The sequence below is a fragment of the Crinia signifera genome, chromosome 5, assembly GCF_055691185.1.
Source record: "Crinia signifera chromosome 5, ASM5569118v1, whole genome shotgun sequence".
Taxonomy (NCBI): Eukaryota; Metazoa; Chordata; class Amphibia; order Anura; family Myobatrachidae; genus Crinia; species Crinia signifera.
Window position 1 is genome coordinate 255,698,409 of NC_139221.1, and position 23,171 is coordinate 255,721,579.

At 47.1% G+C, this 23,171-nt stretch overlaps 1 protein-coding gene and 1 pseudogene across 15 annotated transcripts in view; both read right to left on the reverse strand.

Annotated features, from left to right (window-relative positions):
• Positions 1 to 23,171, reverse strand: part of CCDC7 (coiled-coil domain containing 7) — a 178,964-nt gene that overhangs the window by 55,799 nt on the left and 99,994 nt on the right. For 13 of the 15 annotated variants that reach the window (XM_083188854.1, XM_083188862.1, XM_083188867.1 and 10 more), the window contains 6 exons: positions 12,404 to 12,475; positions 11,465 to 11,533; positions 4,187 to 4,258; positions 4,031 to 4,102; positions 3,243 to 3,311; positions 2,516 to 2,587 (listed from right to left, as the gene is read on the reverse strand). In XM_083188854.1, coding sequence (XP_083044980.1) covers positions 2,516 to 2,587; positions 3,243 to 3,311; positions 4,031 to 4,102; positions 4,187 to 4,258; positions 11,465 to 11,533; positions 12,404 to 12,475 — 426 coding nt within the window. The remainder of the gene's footprint in view (positions 1 to 2,515; positions 2,588 to 3,242; positions 3,312 to 4,030; positions 4,103 to 4,186; positions 4,259 to 11,464; positions 11,534 to 12,403; positions 12,476 to 23,171) is intronic. The other 2 variants (XM_083188856.1, XM_083188860.1) reach the window with 2 other exon arrangements.
• Positions 465 to 1,236, reverse strand: LOC146079817 (piRNA biogenesis protein EXD1 pseudogene; annotated as a pseudogene).

A 23,171-nucleotide genomic window follows, 5' to 3' on the forward strand; every position in this document is an offset into this window, starting at 1 on the left:
GCAGGTGGGGGGGACGCTGCAAGGCGGCTGGGGGGACGGACGCTGCTGGGGACACAGAGGCGGCAATTACTTACAGCTGAGCCGGGCAGGGGGAGCCGGGAGCTGTCACTGTCAGTACGGAAGAAAAAAAAAAGCCCATACAATGAATCGGCAGCCTGTGATTGGCTGAGCGCTCTCTCAGCCAGTCAGCAATTGGCTGAGAGAGCGCTCAGCAGCCAATCACAGGCTGCCCATTCATTGTATGGGCTTTTTTTTCTTCAGTACAGACAGCTCCCGGCTCCCCCTGCCCGGCTCAGCTGTAAGTAATTGCCGCCTCTGTGTCCCCCGCAGCGTCCGTCCCCCCAGCCGCCTCAATGCCCCCCTGCTCCCTTCACATTGCAGCTAACGTAACTACAGCACTGCAGCCCCCGGCGCCCGCACATGCATAGCGCCCACCCGCGGTCGCGGGGGCTGCGGTGCTATAGTTACGCCCCTGAATCTCGCCTAACTTGCTGGAAAACAAAAAGTTGCTGAATTTCTTATGGAAGCTTGGAGCAGATCTCAGTGCTGCCCAAATCATCTGCTGCTCCTTGTCTATACGTATTTAAATACCCATCAACCAATAATGTAAAATCAGCTAACATGGCATCCAAAATTGCTAGGCGCAGAGCCAAGTGGTGTAAGACTTCCAATTCTTTCAGCAAATGTGTAGACATTGGACGATCAAGCCATATATTGGGGTTATCCTTTGTTAAAGTTTGCTTGTAAGTCAGGAATGAAACTTGTGAAGACGGCATGTTGAGATGTCGAGTCAAACATTCCATAAGTGAACACGTACGATTAGGAAGGAAGCCCCCGGTTTCCATGAAGAACAGGTATACATCTCCTACCTGTGTATCAAAGACATTGCAGAACCACCCATATTGGTGTGACGAGACATCCCCAGCCAGCAACAGTCATGGATCACATTTAGAATGCTTTTGTCTTCAAGCACCATTTGTAGCCGTTTCTGAAAACTCCAGGCCCCAAGAGAAGGACATCAAAAAGATAAACGCATCTTTTCGTAGCCACCTGCAGCCAGCACAACTTTCCATGGTGACACAAGTTCAGTCCCACTGCACCTAAGCTCAGGACTTTCTGGCTCTATAGATGTCGAATTGCAGGACCAAGCATAGGCTGAAACTGGTCTATAACAACAAAGTCTGCATCTTCATCCTCCACTGCCTGTTTAATGGCCTGTAGGATAATGTCATGCATCCCATGCCGTGCAGGTAGATCAGGCTCTCTCACTTCCCCAGCAGGTTTCCCAGCATCTTCAACAATCTCTTGTGATAAGGTTTTATCTCTTTCATTAGCTGTATTTTCTGGCCCTTGACTTGAAGTACCAGACGATTCTTCTTGGTTTCACTTTCAGAATGGTATGCCCAAAGATGATTTTTGTTTCAGGAACTTCTTTCCCAGTTGATAAATCTTTAACTTTTCTTAAAGTGATTGTACGGCTTGCATAAATACTCATTGGCACGCCCTGAAAGCATCCATTGGTGGTTGTAAATTTGATATTCTTCCCAATGACCTTCGTTAGGAAGCTGGTATCAGTTACTACATCCATGCTAAACGTGTACTACGGGCACAGGACTGAGCACAGCACACACTGCCGGCAGCAACTGCAAACAACTGCACCCTCCTAAAGACATTTTATCAGACATCCCCAAGGAGAATCAAAGGGTGTTGGTGGTTGCGATGCCGGACCTTCCCATCACTGTGGTGGAGGATTACTTTGGTGACAGCATCCAAGTAGACATGTCAGACAGTCCTTACCTGTACTCAGAGGCAGAACTCTGGGAGGCAATGGAGTCATCTGCCGTCGGGCTCCTGCTCTCAAGGGGGCACCTCTCCTCAACTGCCAGTTTAAATCCATTCATTGAAAGCCATCAAAATCGCTTCTGTGGCTGAGTTCTGAAATATATGTGTGTTCTCCCTCTCTTTCTGTATATACATATAGTATAGAATATATATTTCATAACAGACTATATATATTTTGAATAACCTTGTGTGTGTGTGTGGGGGGGGGGGGGCACAACAATATTCATCCTGCCTCCGGGCAACTGGGACAAACTTGCGCCACTGCCTGTACTGGCAGGACAAAAAAGGCAGTTTGGAGGCCCCTGTACAAAGTGAAACTGGCTCTATTTTACCTGAGTTGTCCCCCCTCCAGTGTGTACTCTGAAAGAGTTTTTAGCGCAGCGGGGAACCTGGTCAGTGAGCAGTGTAGAAGGTTGCTTCTGCAAAATGTGGAGAAGATAATGTTCATCAAAATGAATTGGATGAGGATGAGGACGATATCTTACCTCTATAGAGACAGTTTGTGCAGGGAGAGGTGACTATATACTTTTGCTCATTGTGTGTTTTCTCTTCATTTTTTCCAAATATATATATATATATATATATATATATATATATATATATATATATATTTATTAGTGGCTTGAAGTTTAGTAAAAATGGACACCAGCTGCAACTTGAGTGTATACTGTACCAGCACTGCTAGAGGTCCTTGTTCTATTAGATGAGCTGACTCCCTGTTATCCCCATCATACTGGTCTTGTATCTAATGATTGGAGAAGGAAGGAACCAAACAGATAAAAAATAGGATATTAAAACTCCTCCTTTATAGTAAGTATACCATAATGCAATACTAATGCCAACTTTAACCCTCAGTTAGGTTTCTGGGGGCCTTGAAACCCCAAGGAGAGAGGTGCGCCCCTGCAAGGCTCCTACCAGCTGCAGTAAGAGAGAGGGGATGCATTGTTTGCTTTTATCACAGCTTGGGAACCACGGTAGTGGCACCTGCAATCCCAGAGGTCCCTGATACCCCAAATATTTGGTGAGCAAAATACATTCCCTCCCCACCGAATGCCAGGAGAAATGTAGAGCGCTCCAGAAAATAATAGAAAGATGAGTAGATAAATGAAGAACTGCTGTATGAGTAACAAAAGAAAAATGCATCCTGCATGGCCACCAGACTCGCATTGCATTACAGATTACACAGTCTGGATCCCCCCAGATAGGATGACCATAAATGTATTTTGAATTTCAGTGTACTCTAAATATATTCAATACCTGAGAATCTTTGTTGCCCAGATATAGGGACTTATTTTGGTTCACTCCTTCTGGCAAGTTCCTTCTTAGATGGACAAAACCATCATATACTGCTATTATAGTGTCATGTTAATGAAATGTATTAGTTATTTCTGACGACATACCGGTTTTGTTAGGGGTCCATCTTTCACAATATGTATCTTTTGTTTATCAGTCTTGTCTGCCTTTTGTACCTAGCAATATATCAGAATATTTACCATTAATGACAACATAAAGAAAAAGTCTAAAAATAGGATTGCTATATGTCTTGATTTTCTGGGATCAAATCAAAGTTGGGTGATGTATCCTGGTTTCACTAAGAAAATATTCAGGACACCCAGCTGTCCCTATTCTATGGTGAATGCAGCTGAAAGGGCAGCTGCGGACATTGACACTGAGGTTGGTCTTGTGCATGACCAAGAACTGCATCCGATGGTGGGTGTGTGTGTAGCCGTGTGAAAAGCTAGGACCAGATAGCAGCCAGTTGCTATTATAATCCAGTTGCTGGTTACCTGGAGGATGCAGCAAGCTGGCAACCAGTTGGGGACAGGAAATATGGGAATGGTGGACAGGCTACTAGGTAATGTAACTCAAGGCGTCAGCTACAGAAAGCCAAGCGTTGCAGTGGCGTCCGACTGTATGTAGCTGTATGAAGCTGAGTTGGTACCATGGGCGTGAGCTGGGGCCACTTTGGGAATCATAATTTGGCCAGGCTACACCCACTGCACTTTGATCCCTGCACAGAGCTAAGCACAGTTTAAGAAAGTTGCACATTATTTGAGTACAGTGTATGTGGGCCCATCTGTAGGAACTCAGTAAACCAAGTATTGTAACTTTTCATTGTGTTCTTGCATTGTGTGTCAATGATGTTAAAAATACTTGTAAATGACAAATAAGTAGCAAGTATAATTACTTCCAGTGATCCTTCATGGAATCCAGCAGATGTTTCTGTTTGGTCAGTTGGTTTCTGTGGAATATTATCTTCCTTAAGCGTAAGAAATATAGATACATTATTGGGTTGAATTTGAGTAAAAATGGACACCAGCTGCAACTTGTGTGTATACTGTACCAGCACTGCTAGAGGTCCTTGTTCTATTAGATGAGCTTCCTCCCTTTCATCTCCATCGTACCGGTCTGGTATCTAATGATTGGAGCAGGAAGGAACCAAACAGATAAAAAATAGGATATTAAAACTCCTCCTTTATAGTAAGTATACCATAATGCAATACTAATGCCAACTTTAACCATCAGTTAGGTTTCTGGGGGCCTTGAAACCCCAAGGAGAGAGGTGCGCCCCTGCAAGCCTCCTCCCAGCTGCAGTGAGAGAGAGGGGATGCATTGTTTGCTTTTATCACAGCTCGGGAACCACGGTAGTGGCACCTGCAATCCCAGAGGTCCCTGATACCCCAAATATTTGGTGAGCAAAATACATTCCCTCCCCACCGAATGCCAGGAGAAATGTAGAGCGCTCCAGAAAATAATAGAAAGATGAGTAGATAAATGAAGAACTGCTGTATGAGTAACAAAAGAAAAATGCATCCTGCATGGCCACCAGACTCGTATTGCATTACAGATTACACAGTCTGGATCCTCCCAGATAGGATGACCATAAATTTATTTTGAATTTTAGTGTACTCTAAATATATTCAATACCTGAGAATCTTTGTTGCTCAGATATAGGGCCTTATTTTGGTTCACTCCTTCTGGCAAATTCCGATGGACAAAACCATGTGCACTGCAGGTGGGGCAGATGTTACTTGTGCAGAGAGAATTAGATTTGGGTGGGGTTTCACTTCAAAGTGAGATCTATATAGCAGTGTAAAAATAAAGCAGTCAGTGTTTTCCCTGCACAGAAACAAAATAATTCACCCAAATCTAATTCTCTCTGCACATTTTACATCTGCCCCCCTGCAGTGCACATGGTTTTGTCCATCTAAGAAGGAATTTGCCAGAAGAAAAGAACCAAAATAAGGCCCAAAGTAATGTATGAAATTAAATTAGAATTGCTTGCTAAATAAGGTAAATTAGGATCTGGCGTGTGGTTCCTTCTCAACTGGATAAGATGTCACAACACCATAGATGAGCATAGTACTTCCATAGTTAGACCATGAGAATTGTGTACTTTGTGTTTCACAATCCAACAAATTCAGTATAAACTAGATTGGATTTTATAGCTACCTGTGTAAAGGTGCATACACACTCTACGATTTTCTGACCAATATCGTTCATTTTGGCCCTTATGAACGATATTGGTAAAAAAATTGAAGAGTGTGTACAGGCAGACCGACGAGCGGCGAACGACAGTGCGCGTTCCCGCCGATCGGTCATCACCCGCCGCCGTCGCCCATGCCAGACAGGTCAATTTTTACCTGTCGTTCGCCGCTCGTCTGGAGAAAGCCTGTGTGGATGCGCCGGGAGGAGACTGCCGCTGGAAGCCGCGCCCCCTGCCCTCCGCCATCACACTGAAAGGACGGAACTGAAGACGGAGGCGCTGCTGCGGCTGGGAGAAGACGCGCTGCCGGGAGAACAGTGGTAAGTATGCAGGGCCCCCACTGTCCACCAATGTTTACAGCACTTTTTAGTTTTTTAACACTGCCACCAATGCATTTTAACCCTTTATACCCCACTGACCACCAATGCATGAAGCACGTTTTTGATTTTATTTCAATATGAAACTACCCCCACTGACCACCAATGGTTAATTAACTATCAGCCCGGCACCCACCAGCAAAGGGTGTCGGGGACAGCCCCAGGCTTCAACCCTGTCTGGGGTGGCCTTTGGGGGGGGGGGACACCTTTATTGGGGGTGTCCCCACTCTCCCAAGGACCCAGGCAGGGCTGACTAGCCAGGGTGTTAATGTTACGGCCGGGGGAGCTTGTATAAAAAGTCTCCCCCGGCTGTGGCATTACACCACTGGCTGTTGGAGCCTGGTGCTGGTTCCAAATAACGGGGGACCCCTACTCTTTTTGTCACCCGTGATTTTGGAACCAGGACCGGTCCGAGAGCCTGGTGCTGGTTGCTGAAATACAGGGTACCCCCTATTCATTTTGTCCCCTGTATTTCTGGACCCAGCACTGGCTCAAAGAGCCTGGGGCTGGTTATACGGGTGTGGATCAGTTGGTCTACACCATTAGGTCGACGTGTGTAGGTCTACATGCTGGAAGGTTGACATAAGTGTAGGTTGCCATAGGTTAGGTTGACAGGGTCATAAGATCCACATGGATTAGGATCAACAGGGTCATTAGGTCGACATGGGTATGGTCGACAGTGAAAAAGTCAACAAGTTTTTTTTTTTTAATTATCATTATTATAAATTTTAAATTTAAACACTTAAACGCACCACAGCATCCCCTCACATGCTTCACTGCGCTTGCCATGCTTCGGCTTGCTACGCTCAACACACTTTACTTTTTAATTTTCCCACCACACCCTCGTGGATGGTAGGGCATAAAATACTGCCTGTCGGCACATGTTGGCTCAAAACAGTTTAAAAAAAACCATGTCGACCCAATGTCCCTGTCAACTTAACCTATGGTGACCCAAAGTCTTGTTGACCTTACAGGCCGGTGTAAATGGTCCACAGCGTGCAGCACTGGGGATTGGGGAAGCTTTCCCCAGGTGCTGCGGGAGGAGAGGGGTCCCTGCGGCTGCTGAGGGGGAGGGGAAGTACCGGTCAGCCTGAGGGGGGAGCCGGAGGGGATGATGTCCACCACCGCCGCTGTTGTACCTCCCCCCAGCAGCCGGTCCCTGCGGCGAATGGACAGTCAGCATCGGTGGTCCCTCCGGCGCATGGCAACTAGTACTAGTTGCCATGTGCCAGAGGGATCCCTGCCGCTGACTGCCCATTCGCCGCAGGTACCTCGCGGCTGCCGGGGGGAGGTACAGTGGCGGACATCATCCCCTCCGGCTCCCCCCTCAGGCTGACAGGTACTTTTCCCCCCCTCCCCCTCAGCAGCCGTGGGGACCCTTCTCCTCCCTCAGCACCTGGGGGGACAGCTTCCCCTCTCTACCCCCTCAGTATAGTACAGAAGTGGAATGAAAAAATAAATAAATATATATATATATATATATATATATAAATATAGGTTTCCACACCCGTAGGTATGGAAGCAGAGCACTCTCCTTAAATCACAGATCAGCAATGTGATAAAATGCAAAAAGTATTTAATTTCAGCTGGGTCAACACAGCGTATGGTAATCAAAGTATACAAGCCCCGACGTTTCGGTCCCAGTATGGACCTTTATCAAGGAGCCTACAGGTATACAGAAGAAATACAGGTAGTTGGTAACATGTACTGCTGAATCACATAACAAGTACATAATACATAAACAAAAGCATAGTTACGTTTTTCAATAGGACATCATATAATCAGCGGCGCAGGAACAGCCTGGGTAGGGACAGGGTCAGCCAGCTGATCTGACTGCCCCCCCGTCCGGCTATTTATACCATGTGAGGGGTATGGAGCTGGGAGGCGCCACAGACTCACGTCTGACAGGCGCTGTCGTACTTCCGGTATAAGCGGAAGTGCGTCGGCGGGAGGCCGGCGCTGGAACGCAGCTCTGGAGCGCACAGCTTCCGGGTTAGAGCCGGGGCTGTGCGTAACTATGGCAACAGATTGTTGTATGCACGGAATAAACGGAGAACTGAGTGGTATCTAGGTTATAGCTAATGGCGTCTCAGTGGTAATGCGTTTAGTAAGAGCCGTGCTGTATGCATTAAAGCGAGGTATAAAGCCGGGGGGTTTGCTTTGTAAAAACCAGGGTGAGTGACAGGAGTGTATCGCGGGTAGTTGCTAGAGAGTGCGCTAGGGTTGGAGTGCAACAGTGGGTCACCAGGGTGATTAGGTTTTAAAGAGGCACCACGGCGTGTGATTATTGGGATAGTGATTACAGGGATTTATAGGCTACCCATCCAAGGGTAGGGGGTTAAAGTGTCTAATCAGTATATCGGAGAACCAAGAACCACGGGTGAAGAGATAGTCTAAAAATAAGAATGAGTGGGGGAATGGTAGTAACGTGTATCACTAAGGTCTGTGTGGGTCTTTTGGGGTTAGTGCTAACTTGGCGGAAGGGGCACCGGAGGGTATAGGGGAAGCAGTTATGATCCCAATGATTAGGGGGATTAATCATTATTCGGAGTGCGGGGCAAATGTAAGCTCCACACAAGATGCAGCAAAGTACAGAATAGGCTAATGAGACAAGATGTTACACATAGATATATCGAGAGAACAGCGTGCAAAGCAAGGCAAAGGGCAATTAATCATGGCATTTTCAAGAGTTGCGAAATACAGCGTACAACAATCAGGATCAACTATACAAAAAAAATAAAAAAAAATTATCTGTACATAGAAGAAGAGCAAGTCCGAATAGTGCAAAGCACAAAGTGCGTCTTATAGGGTTCATTTTAAGAAGATGGAGAGGGGATTATTCTCATTAAGGCCTTTGGGGGCAAGTGTGTCCAAACGATAGATCCACCTACTCTCCAGTTTTCTGAGGGCAAGTCCGCGGTCACCTCCACGGGGGGGTGGGGGTACCCAATCGATAATGCGGCATCGGAGGCTGGAGATCTGATGTCCTGCAGCCAAGTAGTGGCGGGGGACAGGGAGTTCTGCTTTGTTGGTCTCGATCGCAGATCTAATCGAGTTGCGGTGATTAGCCATCCTTTCTCTGAATTTGCGTGTCGTCATGCCGACATAGGCCAGTCCACAGGGGCAGTAGAGGATGTAGATCACATGATCCATCTGGCAATGTAGCCGGTACCTTATTTTCATAGGTTTCCCTGTATGGGGATGTGGGAAGGTGGGTCCTGGTGTGATGCTGTTGCAAGTTGTACAACCAGCACAACGGAAGCAACCTGGTCTTTTTGAATGAAGCCATGTAACGTTTGTGTCAACCTGCGGACAAATGGTAGGTCGCATGAGAAGTTCCTTAAGGTTTGGTCCTTTCTTGTAGGCCACCATGGGTGGACCGTACTGCTGTAATTTGAGCGACTGGTCAGAGGCCAGGATGGGCCAGTGTTTTCTTAGGCTGGTCTGGACTTTGGAGGAAGTGTGATCATATTTATTGACAAAGACCATCCTTGGGGGTATTGGAGTCTTGGTCCCAGCATCAGAGGGGTTCATCTTCTTCTTGGCCTTTGTTAAGCAACGTTTGAGGGTAGATTCGGAGTAACCCCGCTGTTTGAAACGGTCCGTCATTTCGCCCAGTTGGAGGTCCATTGTTGTGTCATCTGTGTTATTACGCATGACTCTCATATATTGTGAGATAGGAAGGTGTTCTTTCAGGGTTGGTGGATGCTGGCTTGAGGTGAGGAGCAGGGTGTTTCTGTCAGTGGATTTACGGTAGAGGCTGGTGTGGAGTCTACCATCCATTATGTGAACATTAATGTCCATGAAGTTAATCGAGTCGTCGTCGATGAGGTGTGTGAACTTGATTGGGTGGTCCTTGGCGTTGAGTGTATCTACCATCTCAGTAAATTCTTCTGGCGAGCCTGCCCAAATCAGAAACACATCGTCGATGTACCTTTTGTAGAATTTAATTTTGTCCTTGTAGTGTGGGAGGATAAACCTATGTTCATAGTCGAGCATGTAAGTGCACGCATAGGAAGGTGCCAGGTTTGACCCCATCGCGGTCCCTGACACCTGAACGTAATATTTCTTCTGGTACATGAAGTGATTGTAGCGAAGTATTACCTCATCCAATTCAACCAGGAAGTCTGTGGGTGGGGTCAGTGTTGGACGTTCATCGAGTCTATTTCGGAGTGTCCGTAAGCCATCGGAATGGGGAATTACCGTGTATAACGAGTTCACGTCCATTGTGGCTAGTAACACTTGTTGTGAGGAGATATCCACTTCTTTTAGTTGATCGATGAAGTCTGAGGTATCCCTGATGTAGGTATCGCTGGAGGTGACAAGAGGCTGGAGGTGGCTGTCGACATAGATGGCCAACGGCTGTAGTAAGAACCCTCGGGCCGAGATAATAGGCCTGCCAGGTGGGTGAGAGTGGGATTTATGGACCTTGGGCAAGGTATATATGATGGGGCAAATCAGGAATTCCACCGTGAGGAATTCTGATGTATCCTTGGAGATACAGTTATTGGTTAATCCTCTCTGTAGGATTTTGTCAATAATACGTTTAAACTCAGGAATGGGGTTGTGCTGTATGGGCTTATAGGTCTTGGTGTCTTCTAACTGTCGGACAACTTCAGAGTGATAGTCGGACCAGTTTTGCACCACCACCGGGTGGTGTCGGGGCGTGCTATTGCATGTACCCTTGCCGGGCACCCCTCTGTTGTCTCCATTTGGGTGAGAGTGCGGTCATTCCACTATCTATATATATATATATATATATATATATATACCTGGGGGCCGGGTGCTGGACAAGTGAGTGTGACAGACAGAGAGTCTGTCACACTACACTCAGTGGGAGCGGGGGCGGGTGCCGGACAAGTGAGTGTCCGGCACACACACAATACACAGTCCTGTTTTTCACACACACACGAAGTGCCTGTCATTCTTACAGGGGCTGGCGGTGGATTTGCCAGCCGCCGGAAGGGAACGTGCGCGCACCAGATGCGCATGTGTCCCCTTACTATGGTGCTCCATGCCGCCTGATCCCACCTTTCCACTCCCCCCCCCTAAACCTGCCCGTCTCCGTGAAGCGGAGAAGGGACGCGCATCCCAGTCAGATGGAGCGCCGGCTCGCGAGCGGGGGTGTTCTGGCGAGTCCCAGCGCTAACTGAGAGGCGCTCCATCTTTGTACATTGTGAACAGGCAGCGCTACTAGTGTCGGCAACTGGTGGACATACTGTATGTACAGGCAGCGCTACTAGTGTCGGCAACTGGTGTGTGCATATGTATAATCAGCGCTACTAGTGTCGGCAACTGGTGTGGACATATGTACAGGCAGCTCCACTAGTGTCGGCAACTGGTGTGAGCATTATGTATAAGTTGTGATACTACTACTGTTGGCAACTGGAGTGGCCGTTATGTACAGTATTAGCGCTGCTACGGTCGGTAACTTGTTTATCTTTCGTAAAAATCTTTCATCTTTCAAGAAAATCTGTCATCTGTCGAAAAAATCTTTCGTGTACATGTACCATCTGTTTTGTAAACAACTCTGGGAAGTTCAAGGGAAATCTGCCACCAATATCTTTCATGCACAGTTTCTACGAGTGTGTATGCACCTTAACACAGAAAATAAATACTGTACATGATTATGATGCCCAGTGATGTCAGATTATTGGGATGGCATAACAAAATTGGTCTCACTCAAAAAAAGTCCCTACATATACTGCTATTATAGTGTCATGTTAATTAAATGTATTAGTTATTTCTGACGACATACCGGTTTTGTTAGGGGTCCATCTTTCACAATATGTATCTTTTGTTTATCAGTCTTGTCTGCCTTTTGTACCTAGCAATACATCAGAATATTTACCATTAATGACAACATAAAGAAAAAGTCTAAAAATAGGATTGCTATATGTCTTGGATTTTCTGGGATCGAATCAAAGTTGGGTGAAGTTTCCTGGTTTCACTAAGAAAATATTCGGGTCACCCAGCTGTCCCTGTTCTATGGTGAATGCAGCTGAAAGGGCAGCTGTGGGCATTGACACTGAGGTTGGTCTTGTGCATGACCAAGAACTGCATCCGATGGTGGGTGTGTGTGTAGCCATGTGAGAAGCAAGGACCAGATAGCAGCCAGTTGCTATTATAATCCTGTTGCTAGTTACCTGGAGAATGCAGCAAGCTGGCAACCAGTTGGGGACAGGAAATATGGGAATGGTGGACAGGCTACTAGGTAATGTAACTCAAGGCATCAGCTACAGAAAGCCAAGCGTTGCAGTGGCGTCCGACTGCATGTAGCTGTATGAGGCTGAGTTGGTACCATGGTCGTGAGCTGGGGCCACTTTGGGTATCATAAGTTGGCCAGGCTACACCCACTGCACACTGATCCCCGCACAGAGCTAAGCACAGTTTAAGAAAGTTGCACATTATTTGAGTTTAGTGTATGTGGGCCCATCTGTAGGAACTCAGTAATCCAAGAATTGTAACTTTTGATTGTGTTCTTGCATTGTGTGTCAATGATGTTAGAAATACTTGTAAATGACAAATAAGCAGCAAGTATAATTAGTGATCCTTCATGGAATCCAGCAGATGTTTCTGTTTGGTCAGTTGGTTTCTGTGGAATATTATCTTCCTTTAGCGTAAGAAATATAGATACATTATTGGGTTGAATTTGAGTAAAAATGGACACAAGCTGCAACTTGTGCGTATACTGTACCAGCACTGCTAGAGGTCCTTGTTCTATTAGATGAGCTTCCACTCTGTCATCTCCATCGTACCGGTCTGGTATCTAATGATTGGAGCAGGAAGAAAACAAACAGAGAATTCATATTAAAATTGCCCCTTTCTAGTAAGTATACCATAATGCAATGCTAATACCAATTTTAATCCTGTTTCTAAAGCTTGAAACTCCCAGGAGAAAGGTGCACCCCTGCAAGCTTCCTTCTGACTGCAGTGTGAGAGAGAGAATGCATTGTTTGCTTTAATCACAGCTCCCAAAGCACAGATGTGGAACCTGCAGTCCCAGAGGTCCCTTATTCACCCAAATATCTGATGAGCAAAATACATTCCCTCCCCACAGAATGCCAGGAGAAATGGGAGTAGTAGTTGTATAGCGAGCTCCAGAAAATGGTAGAAAGCAGAATACATAAATGAAGATCTGATGCATGAGTCACAAAAGGAAAATGTTCTCTCCTCCAAAGATCTAAATCTAAAACAATGCAAGAGACAAGATGGTGGGAAAGGTGATGATAACAAGATGGTGGATAGGGGATGATAACAAGATGGTGGATGGGGATAATAACAAGATGGTGGATAGGGGATGATAACAAGATGGTGGATAGGGGATGATAACAAGATGGTGGATAGGGGATGATAATAAGATGGTGGATGGGGATAATTACAAGATTGTGGATAGGGGATGATAACAAGATGGTGGATAGGGGATGATAACAAGATGGTGGATGGGGATGATAACAAGATGGTGGATAGGGATGATAACAAGATGGTGGATGGGGATAATAACAAGATGGTGGATAGGGGATGATAACAAGATGGTGTATAGGGGATGATAACAAGATGTTGGATGGGGATAATAACAAGATTGTGGATAGGGGAGAATAAGTAGATGGTGGATGGGGATAATAACAAGATTGTGGATAGGGGATGATAACAAGATGGTGGATAGGGGATGATAACAAGATGGTGGATGGGGATAATAACAAGATTGTGGATAGGGGAGAATAAGTAGATGGTGGATGGGGATAATAACAAGATTGTGGATAGGGGATAATAACAAGATTGTGGATAGGGGAGAATAACTAGATGGTGGATGGGGATAATAACAAGATGGTGGATGGGGATAATAACAAGATGGTGGATAGGGGATGATAACAAGATGGTGGATAGGGGATGATAACAAGATGGTGGATGGGGATAATAACAAGATTGTGGATAGGGGAGAATAAGTAGATGGTGGATGGGGATAATAACAAGATTGTGGATAGGGGAGAATAACTAGATGGTGGATGGGGATAATAACAAGATGGTGGAAAGGGGATTATAACAGCAGGATTAAACATAAATACATTTGATATTTCAACGCATCCTCAAAATATTAATGCCCCTATGATGTCAATTATGTTAATGTGAATGTATTCCTAATTAAGGTGAATCAGGATCTGGTAATGTGTCCCTTCTCTATATCTCTCCTGAATTAGACATTTCTTTTTTTTTTTTTTTTAAACACAATTTATTAGGTGAATCACAGATAAATACAATCTTGTTACGGTACAAGGACAACAATAGGTATACAAATCGTTGCTGTTAAACATCGGTGTGATCCAGATTTTTATAAGGAATGAGAGAGAGAGAGTGGAGCCTCGCATTGGCAGTGTGGCTGGCTGCCAGCAGGAGAATTTTAGCGAGGCGAGAGAGAGAGTAGGGAAAGCGAGGGGTGTGTGGGGGGGGGGGGGGGGGGTGGCCTCCAAACCTAAAGATCAGAAATCAAATGGGGAAGGAGAGTTTTGAGAAGAGAGCCAGGGGGACCAGACCTTATGGAATTTCTTAGTGGAATGGCGTATGATGGACGTCATGTATTCCATTTTGTGGATATACCAGATGCGGGAGATTACTGCTTGTAGGGGGGCTGGTGTGGTTTTTTCCAGTCAATTGCTATTTGACATGTCATGGCAGCGGATATGTGGCGGAGTAATTTGTTCTGGTGGTGTGTAAGCGTGGGGAGGTTTAAGTGAAGAAGAAAGTATCTGGGGTCAAGGGGGACGGCAACCTCAAACAAGCTTGAGAGTAACGTTGTTACTTCTTTCCAAATGTTGGCAATTTTCGGGCAGGACCACCAGATGTGCATAAATGTTCCCTCAGCCGCGCATCCTCTCCAGCACCTATCTGAGGAATCCGGGAACATCTTTTGTAGTCGGGAGGGAACGTAGTACCATCGATATAGGAGTTTGTATATGTTTTCTTTGGTCTTCACGCAGATCGAGCTGGAGGCGGCATTATCCCATATTTCCTCCCATTCTTCAGAGTCTAAAGGGTGACCTAAGTCCCGTTCCCAGGCCAGCTCATGTGAGGCCCTTGTGGGGTCAGAATTTGTCCCCAGAAGCGAGTGGATTGCGGAGATTAGACCTCTGGTGGAAGAGCGCTTCCAGCAGATATATTCAAAAGATGCTAGGGGTCTGGCGGTGAGGGTTGACAGGATTTTTGAGTGAAAGTGCCGGACTTGCAAGTAGCGAAAGAAGTCTATGTTTGGGATTGCCGTACCCCCACGAATGTCTAAGAACTGGGGAAAATTAGTATCGATGGCGATATCGTTGAGATAGTAGATCTTCTCTTTTATCCAACTACTAAAGGAGGATTGGCCTAATCCGGGGGGAAAATCTGGATTGTGAAAAAGGGGGATTAATGGAGAGGGGGTTGGTGCTAATTTAAATCTTTTGTTTACGAAGTCCCAAACAGTTAGAGACCGGGAGACCACTGGGTGGGCGAGAGTGGTGCGAGGGCGTCTGGCTCTGGGGAGCCACAGCAGGGATGCCATTGTGGCCAACCCCAGTGCTTCTGTTTCGATCTTTACCCATACTTTTTCCGCTCCCCAAGGGTTACACCATTGAGCGCTTTGTGAGAGTTGGGAGGCATAGTAATACTTCCGAAAATCTGGAATTCCCAGACCACCCTGTCTTGAGGGACGTTGAAGTAGCTTTAGTCTAATTCGGGGACGTTTTTTATCCCATATGAACTGGGAGGTTTGGTGTTGTAGGGTTTTGAAAACGTAGGGGGGGATATATATTGGGAGGGTTTGAAAAAGGTAAAGGAGACGAGGGAGTATTGTCATTTTAACAGAGTTAATTCTACCTATCCATGAGATGAAGTAAGATGACCATGAGGTAAGATCTTTTTTAATCGTGTCTAAGAGTCGGGGGAAATTAGCCTGAAACAGTTGGTGGTAATGTTGTGTAAGGTAAATTCCGAGATACTTGATCCTCTTTTTATTCCAATTACAAGGAAGCAGGGTCTTTAAGTCGGATTTGAGAGTTTCTGGGATATGAAAATCAAGTACCTCGGTCTTCTCCACGTTTATTTTGTAGCCAGAGTATTGAGAGTAGTGTCGTATCTCAGAGAGAAGAGAAGGGAGGGATCCGGCCGGGTCTGAGAGAGTTATTAAAACATCGTCAGCGTACAATGCAATTTTGTGTTCAGAGGGGCCAGTGCGGATACCGCGGATATTAACGTTGTTACGTATTCTCGCCGCCAGGGGCTCCATAATAAGAGCAAATATGAGCGGGGAGAGGGGGCAACCCTGGCGTGTACCGTTCGCTATCTTGAATCTGTCAGATGTAGCTCCATTGACCGAGACCCGGGCTGTCGGAGTGCGGTATAATGCTCTAATGCCTTCTAAAAAAGTTCCTGTGAAACCCATCCTGCCTAGAACCGCAAAGGCAAAAGGCCAGGATATGCGGTCAAAGGCCTTTTCTGCGTCAAGTGCTAGGACCAGGGATGGAGTTTTCTGCTTTTGGATGGTGTGGATTAGGTCTACTGCCCGCCTTGTATTGTCTGACGCTTGGCGACAAGGGATGAATCCTACCTGGTCTGGGTGTACCAGGTGAGGGAGTAAAGGGGCTAGCCGGTTAGCCAGAATTTTGGCGTAGATTTTTAGGTCTACGTTCAGTAGTGAGATCGGTCTGTAGTTGGAGCATTTAGTGTGATCTCTGTCTGGCTTTGGGATCACCACGATGTCTGCTTGGGTCGCTTCCGTGGTGAAGGCAGCGCCTTCTAGGATGCTGTTAAAGAGCTCAGTGAGGTGAGGGGACAACTCCTTCGCACAAAGTTTGTAGTATTGGGCTGTAAAGCCGTCTGGGCCTGGGGCAGCGGAGGGTCGCATGGAGCGAATTGCCGCGATGGTCTCTTCTCCCGAGATACGAGCATTTAGAGGGGAGAGCTGAGAGTCTGTGAGTGTGGGCAGAGGTGTGTCGGCCAGATAAGAGGCTAAGTTCTCCGTTGTAGTTGGGGAGGTGGGAGAGGGGTTAGTCAGGTTGTATAGAGAGCTGTAAAAAGTTCGGAACTCCTCTACCATTTCTTTAGGGTCGTAAGTGAGGGAGTTTAGCTTCTGGGAGTATAATTTGTCGATCGCTTTGGATGCTTGTTGGCGACGTAGTTTATTAGCTAGCAGCGAATCTATTTTGTCAGCTTTATCGTAGAAACGCTGTTGGAGTTTCTTTAGGATGGTCGCAGCACGATGTGAGAGGAGTGTATTTAGTTGACCTCTTAGCGTTTCAATTTGTGCTAGCAATGTGGAGTTGGAGGAAAGTTTGTGTTGGGCTAGTAATGTTGCAAGCTGAGATTCCAGGGTCTGGATTTGTGCCGCTGCTTTTTTTCGAATTGCTGAGGTTTTTGAAATGAGTAAGCCTCTGATTGTGGCTTTATGTGCTTCCCAGAGGATTCCCGTGGAAATATCGGGGGTGTTGTTTTCTTTGAAATAGTTTATAATTGCGTTCTTGACCTCTGCCAGGGAGGAGGGGTGTTGTAAAAGAGAGTCGTCTAAGCGCCATCTCAGAATTTTCGGTGGGCGTTCATATATATCTAATAGTATGTAGGTGCCTGCGTGGTCTGTCCACGTGAACGGGGTGATGCCTGCTTCCCTAATTTGGGGGATCATGGAAGAGGAGATGTGGAGCATGTCTATCCTAGAGTATTGTTGGTGAGGGGCTGAAAAGTGTGTGAAATCTTTATCATGAGGGTGTTTGAGGCGCCAGGAATCGCATAGTCCATAATGCTTCAAGGAGGCAACCAGGGTGCGGGAGGCTTTGGGGACCGCCGTCGAGGTGGCGTTTGGGGGGGGAGAGGATCTGTCTAGTAGTGGGTCGATAAATGTGTTAAAGTCTCCTCCCAAAATAATATGGCCCTGTGCCACTTTATCTATGCGTTTAAAAAAGGTATCAAAGAATTTGGATTGATCCTGGTTGGGGGCGTACAAGGAGATTAGGGTTAAGGTTATTGAGCGGATGGTTCCTATCACGATAAGAAACCGCCCATCAGGGTCTGCAATGGTCTTAATCGGGACAAAAGGTACATTACGGTGGATTAAAATAGCAACCCCCCTTTTTTTGCAATCAGCCGAAGCAAAAAAGGACTGCGAGAATGCGCGACCCTTGAGTTGGGAGTGGGTACCTGTGAGGTGGGTTTCCTGCAGAAACACGATAGCTGCGTTCTCTCTTTTACAGGCTCCCATAAGGATCGTACGTTTCCTAGGGGAGTTAAGACCATTTACGTTGATAGACAACAATTTAAGAGACATGGTGGGTTACGTGTAGTCATCTCATGTGTATTTAGAGAGTATAATGGGGTGATCTTAGGAACTAGAGGGGGCCACCCCAGGGAGGGGCTGAGGGGGGGGAAAGAGAAGAAGTGAGGGGAGCCACAGAGAATAGAAAAGGTTAGTAAGGACAGATGGAGAGAGAACAAGAAAAGTTGCCCAAAAGGGCAGGGTCCCTGGAAAGGAGGGTCTCGGGTGGAGACCGCTACATAGATAAACAGCATTACATTTATGCAAAACATTTTAAGGGAGTATGAGGGGGTCGTGGGGTTTAGTGGTGGTGGGGTCCAGTCCACCAGGACCGAAGCAAACTTAAACGGTAATAACCTAGTAAACTTATATTGTATAAGTTGTATAAACTCAATCCCTGCTGTGCAGGGCTTTCAGACCTGAGTTGTAAACAAATTAGGTGGGAGGGGGAGGGGGGAAGGGGAACAGGGGGAGGGGAAACACTTCAACTTTGGGTCGAGAGACAAGGGTAGAAAATGTGTACAACCCTTTAGATCTTTTTAGAGATTCATAACATCATTGGGGGTGGTATATTGTTAAACATTTAACTGGTAATAAAGAGAGGGAGGTGCTTCCTATCACGAGGAGGCAATCACGTGGGGCAGGTAGGTATGTCCTGCAGTGGTATAGGTAAGCAAAGGGCATCACTGCATGTTTTCAAATAGGCTGGCTGTTTTCCGCCTGACGACGGGATACTTTTGTCCATTCTGGAGAGGGTGGTGGAAGTCGTTGTGGTCTCGATGAGGAAGCACTTGAATCTTCTTCCATGGATGGGGCTGGTAGGAGACCCAATTTGGCCAGGAGTTCTTGACCCTGGGTTAGGGTTTTAACATTGTGCAAGGCACTATTTGCTGTGACCTGAAGCATAAAGGGGAATCCCCATCTGTAACGAATTTTGTGATGTCGGAGAATTTTGGTAACGGGTTGAAGATCTCGCCGTTTCTGAATAGTTGAGGGGGCTAGGTCTTGAAAGATTTGTAGCTGCATGTCTTGAAATTGAAGTGTTGGGGAATCCCGGGTGGCAGTGAGGATCTTTTCTTTGGTTTGGTAATAATGGAAGCGGACAATGATGTCTCTTGGAGGCTGTGAGGGGGGAGGTTTCGGGCGAAGGGCCCTATGTGCTCTATCTAGGAGACAATCCTCATCTGAGAGGGATGGAATGATGTGTTGAAAGAAATCTTTCAGGAATGAGGATAGGGAGGGGCTTAGAATGGACTCCGCCACATTACGAATACGCAGGTTGTTGCGTCGGGAACGGTTTTCTTGGTCCTCTTGTCTCTCTTTGAGGGCCTCTACTTCTTCATGAAGTCTTGATATTTCCTTGTCTAGGCGGGATTGGGAGCGGCAGATGTCATCCGATTTAGATTCCAGTGCGTCGGTTCTGTTGCCTAAGGCTGCGAGGTCTGATTTGAATTCAGAAACCGCTTTAGAGAGTTCTTGTTTGAAGGCATTTTGGACCCCCTCCAGCAACCCTGCCATCACTGCCTGAATCTGAGGGTCAATTGTCGCTTCCATTGAGTCAGGGCGGGAGGGGGAATCTGGAGGCTGCACTGAGCTTGGGGTACCTCTGGATTTGGAACCAAAGAAGTTTCCTGAGGCCTGTGCGGACTTCTTGCTTTTTTGTGACATTATATAAGAGGGTCAGTTGTGATAGGTACCGTGGGGTAGGTCTGAATCTAGGGGTAGATATCAGGGGCTGTCCACAGGGGTATAGTGCTTCGGTCCTAGCGGGACGGGGATCGCGGTTAGGCAGGCATGGCCACCATTTCCATTGTCGTGGCGAGAAGGGCCCGGTGGGGCAGAGAGGGTTTTACCACTCGCGGACCAGCCTGCGAATGGCGACTTCTGCACAGGGGATATGGATCTGTTTGGAGAAGGTAGCTTGAGTTTTTGTGGTGTGGGGAGGGGTGGGTCAGGGAGGATCCTTCCGGGCTGCGGGTAGGTTATCTGTGGGCGGCTCCCAGGTTGGGTCTATTGGGGCCACCTCCGGTGATTTTTTTTTTTTTTTTTTTTAAATTTTATTGTTTTTTTGTTTTTTAATTAATTTATTTATTTATTTCCCCTGTAGGTTGAGGGGGAGTAAGAGATGGGGGCTGGCTGTTTCTGGGGGGGTCCACGGGCTGGCCTCCCCCAGTGCGAATGAAGGTCCTAAGGGACCAGTTCTATTTCGCTGAGTGTGGCTTGGTAGGTTCCCCCAGTGCAGTTGGTCTCCTGGAGGGGCAGGGTGGGTATCCACCACCCAGGGTGCGTCCCCTGTTTTCTGGGGGGGGGGGACTGTCCCCAGTCAGTTGAAGCTCCTGGGTTATCTGGTCCAGAAGGAGGGGGTGAGTCTGGGGAGGGCTATGGCTCTCAGGGGTTAATTATGGCTGTGGCGCGCCACCCCGCAGAGACCTCCGGTGGACGGGAGACGGGGGGCACGAGCTGTGCGCCCGGAGGGAGGCTGGAAGAACTGTGTGCCTGGGGGGGAGCCGCAGCGTGTGCTGTGTGCCCGGGGGGGAGCCGCAGCGTATGTGCGCTGACAGGCTGCCGGGCGGGTGTTCTCCGGAGCCGGTCCCCCTCCGGCAGCGTGACCAGGGGATCGTCAGAGGTGCGGGCTAATTGCACTAACCTGGGTGCCGTCTCCGGGCACCAGGGACTCCCGGGGGGATCACAGCGGCTGCAGATCGGGTCCGGTTCTTTCCCCTGGAAATCAGGTCGGGGGATGGCAAACTCTAGGTCCCGGCTCCGGACCGTCAGGAGGGCCGCAACCTGCAGGAGCTCTGAAAAGTGCTCCCCGGCTCCGCAACTCGCTCCCACCGGAACCGGAGCACAGCAGAACGGCAGTGGGCTTAAGAGGGGGATAAGGTAAGGGGTACAGGGTGGGTAAAAGGGTATTTTGCTTGGCAGGGTGCAGGAGCTCTCCTGAGACACGTCTGCTCCCTTGCCGTGCTAGGCCACGCCCCCTGAATTAGACATTTCAATGCAATTAACCTAGCACTGTCCTAGTTAGACCAGCAGAATTGTGCACCTTGAGTCACAATACTCAACAAATACCTAAGAAGGCCTCTAATAATTTATAAGTCTTAACTAAATACCCCATCCCCAAGACATACATGCAATTGCACACACACATACACACACACACACACACACACTTTAAAAAGGGATTTTTGTAAGAATTTACCGTTCGAATCCCTTTCTCTGATATGGTCCTGGTGACACAGCTCAACACTGGGATGTAGGAGGGTCCGAAGGAGCCAGGCACCTATCCTAAAGCTTTAGAGGGTAGGCTCCTCCCCTACTGCATCCCTGGACTCTTCAGTTCAATCTTTCAAAGCCACTGGAATACATTAACTCAGTACAAACGCCTGCACATATTATATGCACATTTTATAACAGAAAACTGTTAACTTTTAACCATTTTAACATGAACATCATGAAACTTCTGGCATACTTACTGAGCGTAAGGGAGGGATCGCTGTGTCACCAGGACCATATCAGAGAAAGGGATTCGAACGGTAAGTTCTTACAAAAATCCCTTTTTCTCTTTCAATGGTCCTGGTGACACAGCTCAACACTGGGACGTTCCAGAGCCGGTCCTTTGGGAGGGTACGCTCAGGTCTGCAGCTCTCAGCACTGCTCGCCCGAATGATGCGTCCTCCAACGCGAACTCATGGAATCTATAGAATTTGGCAAATGTGTGAACAGATGACCAAGTGGCAGCTCTGCAAACCTGCTCAGCTGTGGCCCCATGTCGAACCGCCCAAGAGGTGGCAACTGACCTGGTGGTATGCGCATTTATTTTGGCCGGTACTGGTCTACCCACTTTGGTGTATGCAAAGGCTATCACAGACCGCAACCACCTAGCAATAGTCTGCTTAGATGCAGGCCAACCAATTTTGTGTACGTCATACAATACCAACAATGTGTCAGTCTTCCTGACACTCTTCACTCTGTCCACATATATGCGTAAGGCACGCACAACATCCAAAGTTCTCAACTTGTCCCTTTTCTTAGAACCCTCTGGGGGTTGAAACACAGGTAGAACTATCTCCTGATTTAAATGGAAGGTAGATACCACCTTCGGTAAAAACTGAGGCACTGTTCTTAAAACAGCCCTGTCATCATGAAAAATTAAGAAGGGAGATTTACATGACAAAGCTCCCAATTCTGAAACTCTTTTAGCAGATGCTACTGCTAACAAAAACACTAGCTTCCACGTCAGAAACTTAAAGTCAGCCGACCTTAAAGGTTCAAAAGGTGCCTTTTGAAGGCATTCCAAAACCAGTGATAGATCCCAAGGTGCTACTGGTTGCTTGTATGGAGGTTTCAACCTGGATACTCCTTGTAAAAAGGTTTGAATTTCCGGCAAAATGGCTATCTTTTTCTGGAAATAGATGGACAAGGCCGAAATCTGCACCTTCAGTGACTGAAGGCTTAGGCCCGATGAAAAACCATCTTGTAAGAATTCCATCATTCTTGATAGCTTAAAATGAGATGTATGAGCCTTTCTTCTCTCACACCATCGAATGTAAGTCTTCCAGACTCTATAATAATTTGCCGAAGATACAGCTTTTCTGGCTTTTATCATAGTCTGTACTACTGCCTCAGAAAACCCTTTTCTTTTCAAAATGGTGGTTTCAATAGCCAGGCCGTCAAAATCAATCGATCTGAATCCAGGTGATTGAATGGGCCTTGTCTTAGAAGGTCTGGTCTCAGAGGTAGACGCCATGAGTCCACAGACAACCTCTGAAGCCTCGAGTACCAGGATCTCCTTGGCCAATCTGGGGCCACTAAGATCACTGGAACCTTCTGCCCCTGTATTTTCTTCAGAAGTCTCGGTAACATTGGTACTGGTGGGAATGCATAAAGGAGATCTCCCTGCCAGTGAATAGTCATGGCATCCACTGCCTCCGCTAGTGGATCCCTTGTTCTGGCATAGAACCTGGGCACTTGACGGTTGATCCTGGATGCCATCAGGTCCACATCCGGAGTTCCCCACATCGAAGTGATTTGGTAAAACACCTGAGGGTGTAAGCTCCATTCCCCTTCCTTGAGCTCCTCCCTGCTCAGGAAATCGGCTTCTATATTCTCTATTCCTGGGATGAATATAGCCGATACAGCTGGAACATTCTGTTCCGCCCATAGGAAGATTCTGGATACCTCCCACATG